The 12,466-nt window shown below is 36.8% G+C and overlaps 2 protein-coding genes across 2 annotated transcripts; one reads left to right on the forward strand and one right to left on the reverse strand.

Annotated features, from left to right (window-relative positions):
* Positions 1–2,582: 2,582 nt before the first annotated feature.
* On the forward strand, positions 2,583–8,780 carry LOC109242872 (rRNA-processing protein UTP23 homolog). The gene is made up of 8 exons (XM_019409751.1): positions 2,583–2,761; positions 3,953–4,143; positions 4,299–4,379; positions 4,497–4,617; positions 4,810–5,112; positions 6,741–6,809; positions 7,313–7,464; positions 8,464–8,780. The coding sequence occupies exons 2-7, from the start codon at positions 3,953–3,955 to the stop codon at positions 7,406–7,408; spliced, it is 861 nt and encodes a 286-aa protein (XP_019265296.1). The 5' UTR covers positions 2,583–2,761; the 3' UTR covers positions 7,409–7,464; positions 8,464–8,780.
* A 2,209-nt stretch (positions 8,781–10,989) lies between these two features.
* Positions 10,990–12,240, reverse strand: LOC109242866. Its single transcript, XM_019409744.1, has 2 exons — positions 11,620–12,240; positions 10,990–11,481 (listed from the first exon to the last, which is right to left on the reverse strand). The coding sequence occupies exons 1-2, from the start codon at positions 12,238–12,240 to the stop codon at positions 10,990–10,992; spliced, it is 1,113 nt and encodes a 370-aa protein (XP_019265289.1).
* Positions 12,241–12,466: the final 226 nt, after the last annotated feature.

Raw genomic sequence — 12,466 nt, forward strand, 5'->3', positions numbered from 1 at the left:
TACCTTAAATCCAGAATATAATCATGAAGGAAGTTCATGGAACAGTTGACAGTCATTATGCTCAATCCCAAAGCTTCTACTCAACTTGTTAGAGTATCGTGTTGATAATGTGTTATGAAACAATAAAAGAAGAAGAATAGTATTGCAGAGAAAGAGAGAGAGAATTCTTATTGATTTGAGATGAATTACAATGGAATAGAACCCTCTATTTATTGGGGGGTGACTTAGCCACCAAGTAATAAACCCTAAAATCTCTCTAAATATAGACATTCACCATAAATAAAATTCTATTTATAACAGAATCGACATTTATGATATTTATCATTGTTTAGAAACTTACATGTTTATCATTAATCTTTGTTTTATAACTTAAATATTGTTTTTAACCATACAAGTGATTTTCAAAATTTTAGACACATTAATTCCCCTGCACAAATAATTAAAAGCATCATCAATTTCAGTTCGAAACTTGAGAAAAGTTTTCTAAAGTTCACTTGTATAAGCTTCAACTTTAGAACAATATTTCACTTGTGGCAAATTACTATGAGCAAAATTCATTTATAGCCTTTCGGGCTAAATTTATAACAACCGCTAGCCGAAAGTTACATTATGCATTTTATAGCCCAATAATTATTCTAGTGGCTAGCCACCGAACTCACAAGCACCTGATGGCATACTAACAATTTTATTGGACTTTCCCCATTTAGTTTTGCTTGGATTCTTTTTATATGTCTTCTGGTCCCCAATTTTGTAGTATTACATCAGTAAATTTTTCTTCCTCGCATGACCTCTTTTCAGCGAATTTCTAAAGATGCTCTTTGTCGGCCAAATTTAATAGCCAAAAGAATTATATTATTTTTTATTTGCTGGAATTTTGGCTTTTATAATCCTCCCACTGAAAACATTGGAAGTATGAATTAAGGAGAATTACATCAATCATCAATGTTGCCAATTGGCAAATTTTGAGAGGGTTTAAATTGTTTTCTTCACAAGCTATAATCTTTTTTGGCTTACATGGTATCATCATATTAGAAAGAAAAGGAAACTTATGTAAAGAAGAATACAATTCTGGTTATAACATTTAAAATCAGATATGCAATTGGTCATTTGATTTTCCAGTTATGTCTTGGTAAGTGGTGGGGTACAATCGTACAATGCAGGAAGGTGGTGGAAGATACATAGAATATAGGTTGGCACTATTCAAAAAAATATACAAAATAGACTCTTATTGTACAATTTATATACAATAGACTATCACTATACAAAATATATACAAAATAGACTGTCAGTATGCAAAAAATATACTAAATAGCTTTTTCACGATACAAAAATAGAACTGTCACTATACATAAAAATATACAAAATAGAACTGTCGCTAATCAAAAAAATATACAAAATAGATATAACTGTACAAAATATATACAAAATAGATGTAACTATACAAAATATATACAAAAAAGACTGTCACTATACAAAAATACATGATACACTCCAAAATACACACTGTGCACACATTACACATACAAAATTGTATATAATTTATATGCACTATGTTTACATATTAGAAAATACACATTATATACAATTTTGATACATTATTCAGACATATTATACATTCACGATACAAAATACATTTGGGGTACACAAATATATACACTTTAGATACACAAGCACATTCGAGATAGGCTCAATATACACCAAGGATACACTGTCGAACTTAGGATACAATATTTATACTATATTGCAAAAAAGAATTGCTTTATCGCACCAGGCAGGGGTCGAAACCTACGACCTTCAGCTTAGGAAACAGGCGCTCTATCCACTGAGCTACAGGCGCTTATGTTGTCATACTCATTCCTTTCGGCTACTATATGCAATACTTTTGGGCCGAAGGGCCATTGTTTGTAAGTAGGACAAACCATGGGCTATTAAAATTTTGAGGGGCTATAGAAGGTAGTTTTCTCAATTACTGTAGATCGTGTGATTAATTTCAACTACTTAGTACAGTATTTTTTTAAGTATGAAAATTACGCTTGATGGACCTTCTTTTAACTACTGTTTATATTTTAACTTCATAAGAAAAATTTTAAAAAAATAGTCCCGCATCAAAACTTTAAAACACGCCTACCAGAATTTTGAAGCATCATAAATCCTGATGATCACCAGAATTTTCAGTGTTAGAATTTTGAAGCTCTAGAAATTATGACGATCTCCAGAATTTCCAGCCACAATACCGAAAAATTACGGTGATCCATTAGGATTTGTGACAAGATCCTCACAATCACCATAACTGCTACGTACTTTAATATGGGTGATTGAGAAAAATCCTGGTGAACGAACTTTAAAATTATGGCATTCGGCTTGTTCCCCAAACTTCTATTATCTGAGTTAAAAATCAATAGTGGCACCGAAGTGTCCTATTCCTATCATTCTCCCTTTTTAAATTGGGGCTATTTTTTACATTATAAAAACTGGCTATATTTTTTTAGCAGCCCTAAAAGTGGCTACCTGGTATAAGTTTTCCTCCAATTACATAAGCCCAAGTCACAACCCAAAACTTTATTTCTTTATTTTTTCTTCTGCAAAATAAAATTTAAGAAATTTCACGAGAAAAAAAATCGCCGAACACTAAGGTTTTTGATATCGCCGCCGCTGCCGCTGCCGCCTTCCAAATCGTTGAGTTGCCACTGCTTCAGAGTCTTCGGAGTTGCTTCTCTAGCTTCAGCGGCGGTTATCGTCGGTCGACGATTCTCCAGTCCAGGTAAAATTATCTCGTTTGCTGCTTCATATTTTCTCCTCCTCTTTGAGTTATATACGAAGTTACTTGCTCAAATAGCGTTGCAACTCTGTTACATTCATGTAGAAATTTCTGTATTTTTGGTTAAGATAGCGCTCCTTGAGCTTAAAGCCCGATTTTTTTTTAAGCTTTTGGTGCTCCTATTACTTGTGTAAACTTTAGTACTAATGAATATAGACGAGTTTAAGTTGTGTGCAAATATTTACACAATCATGTCACTTATTAGGTAATTTTCTAGTCAATTTCTTGATAAACATTATTGGTAATTCGGTATAAGTGGTAACTAACTTGCTATTACAAGTTAAAATTCATCGATATTGTAAAAAAATCAATTATATATATATATTCTATGATGGTGGTTTTGGTCTCAACTTGCACATACGCTACTATTAGCCTCTGGTGGGATTTGAATGTGAGACCTTAAGGTTTTTCTCTCACTTCATAGACCACTAGGCGTTGGGTGCTATGACTTGTTGATGTATTGCAAATAATGAATTTAAAGTTTGAGCCTTGAGATTAAGTCCTTTGTGTGTCCATGAACTATTGGATCATTTCCTTCTGTCTGTCCATTTTTATCTTACTTATTTTTTCTTTTCCAGTGTGAAAAAAGTTTAGAATTATTTGGTATTTTTTTACTAGAATTGTAGTTGGTTCTTCCAATTGAAAATTCTTAGCATTCTTTGTGTTTCCTAGTTGCATCTTAAAAGCTACCGTCTGTATGTTGTGCCGATTTATGGATGCATTTACGTGATTTATTATAAGTATATGTCAAAAAGACATCACCTTTATGCCCCGAGGCTTTGATCTAGTGATTAGAGTGCAACTTGTGATGTGTTGGTTAGGCGCGCGTCATAGTTTCGAACCCCGACGCAGACAAAAGCCTGGTATTTAAGCGGAGAATGATAGACGAATCAACGCATTATCCACCGAATTTTGAACCGTGCGGCGTGTGCCACTGGCCTTCGGGATTTCTCAGCTATCAAAAAAGAAATAACATGATATAAGAAAGAAAAAGACATCCTGTTGTTTATATTTATAAATTTTTTATTCTAACAAATAAAATTTGCAATTCAGTTCATCTGTCATACTCATCTTTTGCTGTTGAAGTTTAACTCTTTTTTCCTCTTTTCCCCCCAAATTAATGAATGCTGACAGATGAGAGTGAAAAAGCAGAAGCGGCATAGGAGAGCTGTGAGGTTTTACACAGCTTGTTTTGGGTTTAGAGAGCCATTTAAAGTCCTTTGTGATGGAACATTTGTGCATCATCTTGTTGCGAATCGCATAACACCTGCTGATACTGCATTGGCCAATATTCTAGGCGCCACAGTTAAACTTTTTACTACCAGGTTTATTTTCACCAGCTCCAATCGTCTCGTCTCCACTTGATCTTCACATGACTTAGCTTTCTTTGCATTAATTCGGAGCACTAGCTAAATATGTTTTGCTTTAAAACTGTTTGGTCAATTGGTCACTTCTTAGTTCATATCGCCTTTGCTTGCAGATGTGTTCTTGCAGAGATGAAGAGCCTTGGTAGTTCCTATCGTGAATCACTGAATGCAGCTAATAATCTTAGTATGGCGCGGTTAGCCATTTCTTCTCTTCTTCTTGCTTGCTCCGCTCAAAAGCAGCATATGTTGCTTCAGTTCTCAGGACATTCGTTTGAGTTATGCCACTTATTCTGAATCTGACTGTATTGCAGATGTGACCATGAGAAGCGGAAAAGTGCTGTAGCTTGCATAACTGAAGTTATTGGGGAGAACAATTCTGAACACTTTTTTGTTGCTACTCAAGATGCTGAATTACGGAGAAGTCTTCAAAAGGTATTTGAACTTAATTATTCGTCGGAGATGGTATTGATGATGTCCTATATTGCGATACAGACATTTCATGTTATTACAAAATGTGTGAAAAATCCCATAACATCCTAGGAGAACATTTTATTATGTATATACCAACTGGCTTTTCTCCTGTTTTTTCTGACCTTTGTTTCCCCTTTTCCTGACCTGGGGTAGATACCTGGTGTGCCTGTAGTTTATGCTCTTAGGAATGCATTATTTCTCGAACAACCATCGTCATATCAACGTCAGTTTGCCAAATCTGCTGAAGAAGAACGTCTTCATATGACTGACATGGAGTACAATATGCTTAGACTTAGGAAAAAGAGGAGATTGTCTGACGACGAACAAGGGGATTCTTCCGATGCACCAGAGGAAGAGGTAGACAATGTTTCACAAGTCCAGACTATCAAGACAAGTATTAAGCATAGTGGAAATGATGTCAAGGATAAAGCTCGCTTCAAGAGAAAGAAAGCTAAGGTTAGGGTTCAAATAATGTTTTATTTTCCCTTGCACAGCTTAAAATCTAACATGTTGCTTTTCTCATTCTGTTGAAATATTGTTATTTAAGACCATATTCTCCACTTTCATGTGAAACATTATACTTTAACGTTTTATTAAAGCAGAATAACACGAAGATAGTGCTGGTATATGGGGCTGGTATATGTAGAAAGAAGCAACAAAGGAAGCCAACAAAATAATACACTTGTATTTCAGTCTTAAGGACACCATCAGTTCTTCCTTGAAAAAACTGAGGTTCCTTCCCTCTATACCCCTCGCTGTATATACACGCAGGGATAGAATTCCAAATTGATTATTTCCTTTGTCAGGTCCTCTTCATTGTTCTTGGCATGGACCGCACTTCACCTCAAAGATGCACAATAACACTTTTAGTTGCTTGGTGATTTTACAATGCAAAAAATAAAGTTCGATATCAAACAAGCCTCCGACCATCTAAAGCACGCAACCTTGCAAAATAACTTTTTTTTACTATCAATATAATTTTTTCACATGGTGTTTATTGCATTTTCATTTGAGGAGAAGTGCTGATCCATAGTGTTGTTTATTGTGGTCTCTTTTATCATTACATATCTGTTTTATGGAATTAGCACAATATTATATTTTATAGTAGGGTCAAAAACGGTTAGAGGACCCCAAATGATGATGGTTCTTAGGATTTTAGGGAAGGGTCTCGATAAACTAGTAAAACCTATACATTCTCTGAGGATCAAGAGAATCTATGAAATAATAGATTGGAGCATTGGTCACCTGGAGCTTTTAAGTCTCTGCCTAGATTTGATTGATTTGGAGTTGCAGCTTTTGCTAGTTTTGAGCCTCAGAACTTTTGAGAAACAATAAATGATTTTAAGAAATGGAAGTCACCAGAAGCTTTTTTGGAAATCACTTATGAAAGCAGTTTTCTGAAACTTGGGTATTGTTTCTGGAATGATTATTAAGAGCTAGGAACGATACGATGCCCAGTAAGGTGACCAAACAAAAAATCAGTGCTGGAAAAACTCTGGAGAAAAAAGTCTGGCCAGTTAAAAGACTCCAGGGTCACCTTAATCATGAAGGTGAAAACCATATGAGCTAAAATTTGAAGAGATATGCATATGGGATAGAAAAGTTACTACACTCGGAGGTTGCACCTCTTTCTCAATGATGCTTGATTCATAAAGAATGATTTTCCTCTAAATTAATATCTTCCTATTTTAACTTGTGTTGAGATTATGATATTTAAGATCTGAACCAAGGTTTTTCTTTCTCTATGCGAGAGGGATACACAGATACTTGATATGAGATACTATGTTTTTTCTTGTAAGTGTGATATTGTATAGAATATAGATCATGTATGTGTGTATTTAACTATAGCTGTGCGTGTAGCCGTCTCTTATTTTTGAGTGGGAAAAGATTTTGGCTTATGGAGTTCATGATATTTGTTGCATATATCATGAGTAATTTGAATTTTTGGCCTGTCATTCCTCTAAGTTGACTGAGTCGACCATATTTACGTACAGAAGATGGTATTTCATGGACGTTATTGTGGTAATGCATGTTCAATTAAATGTGTCCCTGACTAACTATGGTTTATGCCTTGCCTTTTACAGGGTCCAAATCCACTCTCGGTCAAGAAGAAAAAGAAATCTGTTGATACAAATGTTACTACCTCAGGAAAGGTGAGATTCAGATGTTAGAACAGTATTTTATTATGACCTACAGTGGATTATGTAAAAGAAATTTTTTAAAATAAAATATATGGGGGCATACAGGGTGGATTGGCGGACAATTCAAGATGTAAAGTGTGCAGAAATTCTTGGGGGTGTATAGGCAAATAGTCCAAGATGCAATGCGTATATAGAGTAAACACCCCTCCTCTCGAAATGCCAGTTCAACTAGAACTTAGGGCCCTAAGTTTGCCTTGAGGTGTTTAGAGGTTGTCTCACCCCGTCACGAGTCCTGATGTTCTATTTTCAGATGTTGCTTATAACCTCTCGAACTTAATAAAGGTTTAGTTAAGAGCAATATACATAAGAAGCAAAAAGTCCATATAGCCTCCCTCCCCAAAAAGTCCATAAAGTCCATATTCGCCAACTGAAGTGTTATAAACTGTACTACTATTATCCGCACCCCATTCCCCAATTTTTTCCCCCTCTTGGTGAATGTGGAAGTTCAAGTGCAGGTGCAGGAAAGCCAGAACAGGGATGGGACTGTGAGAAGCAGGAAGAAAAGGAAGAGGTCGAACAAGAGCAAAGATGCTGTTGAAGGAAATGTTTAGTGGTACTAGGCATCCACCACGAAATCTTTTGCTCCTGACTTGCTTTGCAATATCAGGTAAGTGATAATCTATAAAGTTAGGAGTCCAAATGCTGATGCTGCATCATAATGTGAACATTTTTTGAGAGCACCATTTAACTGAAGGCATAGCTGCCACAAAATGCCAGTAATGTGTAGAAGTTGCTTAACTGCTGTATAGTTTATGGCTAGTTTTATGGGTCTACTGCTTCTTTTCTTAGAACTTCCAAGAATTGACTATGGTTGGTTTTGAGTGGATCAACAGTTTCGGTTCTTTCTTGTGAATGTTGCGTCCTCAACTAATTACTTTTGTTGACCTATGCTAGGATCCTTACGAGTTTGGTTTGCGTTAAGATCACATCTTCTGAATAGGGAAGATATTAGGAGAAACCTAATGTGTGCATGGTTTTTGACCCTTTCGCTCAAGGAGGATACTTGACGATATTCTTGGGAAGAGGAGACTGATTCTTGGGAGGGAAAGTCCATTCTTTTCAACTTAGAGCAGCATTAATAGTGACTTTTTAAGTTTTATTTTGGGCTACTGCTTATGGGATTGGCTAATCTGGTTTCAATAATCGTTATTATATTGCTATGCTCTCTTGTTTTGAGGCCTTTTGCTATTTCTCTCTGAACTTTCTAGTTAGTGGATCCTTGCTCACCTTACTTGAATCACATGTGAATAATCGTAGATTTGTAATATGTGAATCGAATTTTTTTTTAATCAGAAAATAGGCATCAATATTCTTTCTCTCACTGACGTTGGTGTTCAGGCAAGCTTGCCCCCCACCTCTACTATTCCACCGGTACCTGCTATCTCCCACGAAATACAGGAACCGGGTAATTATGCCTACCAAGGCTTAGGCAGATGGGAAGAAATCACTCCGTGTTTTTGTCTCCGTTGTGATTTGAACATATCATGGTTCTCCTTACACTTCATTGACCTCTATGACACACGCTTGGTGCGAAAACGTGCATATGTTATTTGCTTAATTGATTTAAGATCACACAGATTCTCTAAGAATTGTGTCACTTTTGCAGGAGGTGTTTTGATTAATGGATACTATGAACATAGTACATCAACCACAAGAACTCTTTATTTATCAAAGGAAGTGTGCCTGAGAGGCAACAATTATCAGAACACAATGGTCTATTGCTAATGTGATTCCATTTTGAGTTGTCTTCATCTGTGTCTTTAGTTGATCAGCATTGGGTGGAGCTTGTATGAATTTTACCCTTACAGTAACAGTTTTGTAACATGGAATTAGTTTCTGGAATTCCGTTGGTGTTTTACCTTAGTATACTTCTGACTTTTTTTTTTTGGTAATTATGAATTTTCATTACCAAGTAAATATTTACACATTGTCTCAAATCTCTGAAGTTGGACAGATGCCCCAACATCAGTACACTACTTGATCAACTAACATACAAATTGCAGCCTATACATGATGCTATATCTCTATTCCTCTAACTAGGATAGTAATCTAGCTGCTTCAACATTTGCATCAACTTCTTCCTCCCCTTGCAATGTAAGTCTTGAATGATCTGCCTTACTATAGTTGCTGCTGGCCTCGTTTTCTGTTGGAAGATTTTGCTGTTCCTTGCTAACCAATGTAATACACACTACCTGCTAGGGCCATACGATATATTTCTGCACGTGCACTGTTTCCAGAAGCATTTTCCCCGGCCCATTCCACTTCTTCCTTCCATCCCATAGCTTGCCTCTGAACTCCTTGCCAACCAGTAGTTTTTGCCAAACTTGAGAGGTAACTGGGCATTTAAAGAACAGGTGTTGGAGGTCTTCTTCCTCATTGTCACATAATGCACATGTTGTATCATACCCCATGTTCCACTTTTTCAGTCTCATCTTTGTGTATAGCCTATCTTGCAATGCAAGATACAATATGAAAATCCACTTTGGACAGCCCTGGTTGTTACATATCAGTTTCCTCCATTGCACTTTGGGATGTTCTTCTCGCAGCTTGTTATACATTTGCTTGATTGAATATTTGTCTTCTTTCAGGAAATTCTCATTTGTTACCCTTGCTTCCTCCAAGTACTGCTTAGCTTTTAGGAGTTTCTGTATTAGCCATGAAGCCTGTGTAGCCTGACTGTCCCATACTTGAGTCCCTTTTATGTAATAGCTGTACACCCATTGAACCCACAGCCTGTCTTTTTTCTTGCATAAATTCCAGTAGTGTTTAAGTATAGCAGCCTTGTTCCATATGCATATATCTATTATGTTGAGTCCCCCTGCTGCTTTTGGCAGACAGATTTTCTCCCATGCTATTAGGGCCTTCTTAGAGCATTCATTGTTTCCATTTCATAAAAATCTTCTGCAAATCTGTTCAATTTTTTCCATCACTTTCTTTGGTAATATGAATATTTGTGTCCAGAATTGTTGAATAGCTGTGAGCACACTTCTAATCAGCTGCAATCTTCCTGCATATGAGAGCATTTTTGCTGTCCATGAGGTTACTCTTCCTACCATCCTATCCATAAGTGGCTGGCATTGCCCAATTGTTAGTCTTTTTGAACTCAGCGGTACTCCCAAGTATCTGAAGGGTAAAGTTCCCGCAGAGAAACCTAGCTCCTTCATAATTTGTTCTTGTATCTGCTCTGGTACTCCACCAAAGTATATAGCACTTTTTCCTTGGTTTGCAATTAGTCCAGATGCCATAGAGCATTGCTGGAATTGTTTGTATAGAAGCTGAGCAGACATTACATTCCCTCTACAAAACAGCAACAAATCATCTGCAAATCTCAGCTGTATAATGTTCAGTTTAGCACATCTAGGATGATAGTTGAAGTCTGGATTCCCTGCCAAAGTCTTTAGAGATCTGCTTAAGTACTCCATGGCAATCACAAACAAGAAAGGTGACAGGGGATCACCTTATCTTAATCCTCTTTTAGCATAGAATGGAGCACTTGGTTTACCATTTATGATGACTGAATATGACACTGTTGTTAAACACCCCATTATCCATTTCACAAACATGTCTGGGAAGTTAAGTGCATGCAGAACTTGTTCAAGAAACACCCATTCAATAGAATCATAGGCTTTTTGCATGTTAATTTTGATCATGCATCTTGGTGACACCCCTTTCCTCCCATACCCTTTCACTAATTCATGACTTAGGATTATATTATCTGTTATAAGCCTGCCAGGAACAAAAGCTGCTTGACTCTTATCAATGATGCTATCCATGACTCCCTGTAATCTACTGGTAAGCACTTTGGATATAATTTTGTATAGTGTGGAGCAACAGGAGATAGGTCTATATTGCTTCACCGAGGTAGGGTTTTTTTATTTTAGGCACCAATGTTATAGTTGTACAGTTTATTGGCTTGTAGAGGGTTTGAGAATCAAAAAACTCCAGCACAGCTTCAGTTACCTCTTCCCCAATCGTGGCCCATGCTTTCTTGAAAAATACTGAATTGAATCCATCTATTCCCGGAGCTTTGTTATCATCTATTCCTTGAAGTGTTTGCCATACTTCCTCTCTGCTAACTGGCTGGATGAGATTCATTTGTTGTTTCCTTGATAGCACATGTCCTCTTCTCATGTCATTTAGATTTACAGCAGGTAATGTAAGAGTTGGCTGCCCCCAGTAGTCCCTGATAAAAGTGCATTATCTCCTCTTCTATTCCTTTATCTGTATAGATAGTATCTCCTGCTGCATTGGTGAGTGCTTTGATCTGGTTCTGAGCTCTCATGTTCTTTATGCTAGCAAAAAAATAAGCTGAGTTAGAGTCTCCTAAATTGAGCCATTGTACTCTAGACTTCTGTTTATATATGCTTTCCTCTATTTCATCCCATTTCTCCAGCTGTGACCTTAGCTCTTTTTCCACTTCAAACTGATATGGATCCTGAATAGGTGTTCTCATTTGTTGTTGTATAGCTTGAAGTTCACTTCCGATGTCTTTGACTTTTTCAGCAATCCTAGGGTACTCCTTTGCATTTAAGCCCTTCATTGCTTGTTTTGCATGCTTCAACTTTAGCCATACTTTTTTCATGTAACCTGCATTGATGCTTATCTGCCAACAGTCTGCTACTATCTTCTCAAAGTTTGGATCATCAGCCAGATAGTTCAGGAATCTGAATGGTCTAGGTGGCTATCTTTTCGTTTGTACTTCCCTACGTTCTAATAGCATAGGGGGAGGGTGATCAGAAAATAAAGGATCTAGAACATGTACTTGAGTAATAGGCATCTTGCTCATCCACTCTCCATTCACTATTGCCCTGTCAATTTTGCTAAAAACATGGCTGTTTGTCCAGGTAAAGGACCTCCCTATTGCTTTCAGTTCATTCATACCAGCCTCTTCCATGAAGTCTCTAAAGTCTCTTGTTTCTTGGTCTTGCATTACTGTTCCATGTGTTCTGTCCTCCACCTCAAGTATGGCATTGAAATCTCCCATTACTAACCATGGTTCTTGCTGCTTGCTTTCTACCTCTCTAAGCTTCCTCCATAATTCCTTTCTATCCTGCACTGTATNGCAGTTAAAATGGTATGTCATTGCATCTGCATTACTGTTAACTTCAGCTTGTATGTACTGACTATGTATATTAATTTCCTTCACTCTAGCAACTTTTGGATCCCATAGTAGCCATATTCTTCCTTTATTGGTCATGGAAGTGTTTGAGATCCCTTCCCAAGTAGGTACTATTTTATTTATCACTTGTCTTTCTTTGCATTCCTTTACTCTATGTTCAATAACAGCTATAACATTTACTCCATTTACTTTTATAAACTCCCTTAACTCCTTTTGCTTATAAATCTTGTTCATCCCCCTCACATTCCAAGTGATGACTTTCATCTTAGTAATGGAGGAAAATGATCTTGACTTCCTTCAACCCTTGGCTACTCTGTCCTCTTGCACATTGATTCAATTAATGTGCTCCTATTACTTGGCTTTCCTCAAACCATCTTTCTAGTGAGCTAAAACCATTTGTTGTACCTATCTCCTTGTCAGTGTTTCCTCCATTTTTTGCCATTTTGCTGGCTGATTTTGTTTTCACCATTGTCCATCCTTCTGCCTGTGG

Source organism: Nicotiana attenuata, unplaced genomic scaffold (assembly GCF_001879085.1).
Source record: "Nicotiana attenuata strain UT unplaced genomic scaffold, NIATTr2, whole genome shotgun sequence".
In the NCBI taxonomy this organism is placed as follows: Eukaryota; Viridiplantae; Streptophyta; class Magnoliopsida; order Solanales; family Solanaceae; genus Nicotiana; species Nicotiana attenuata.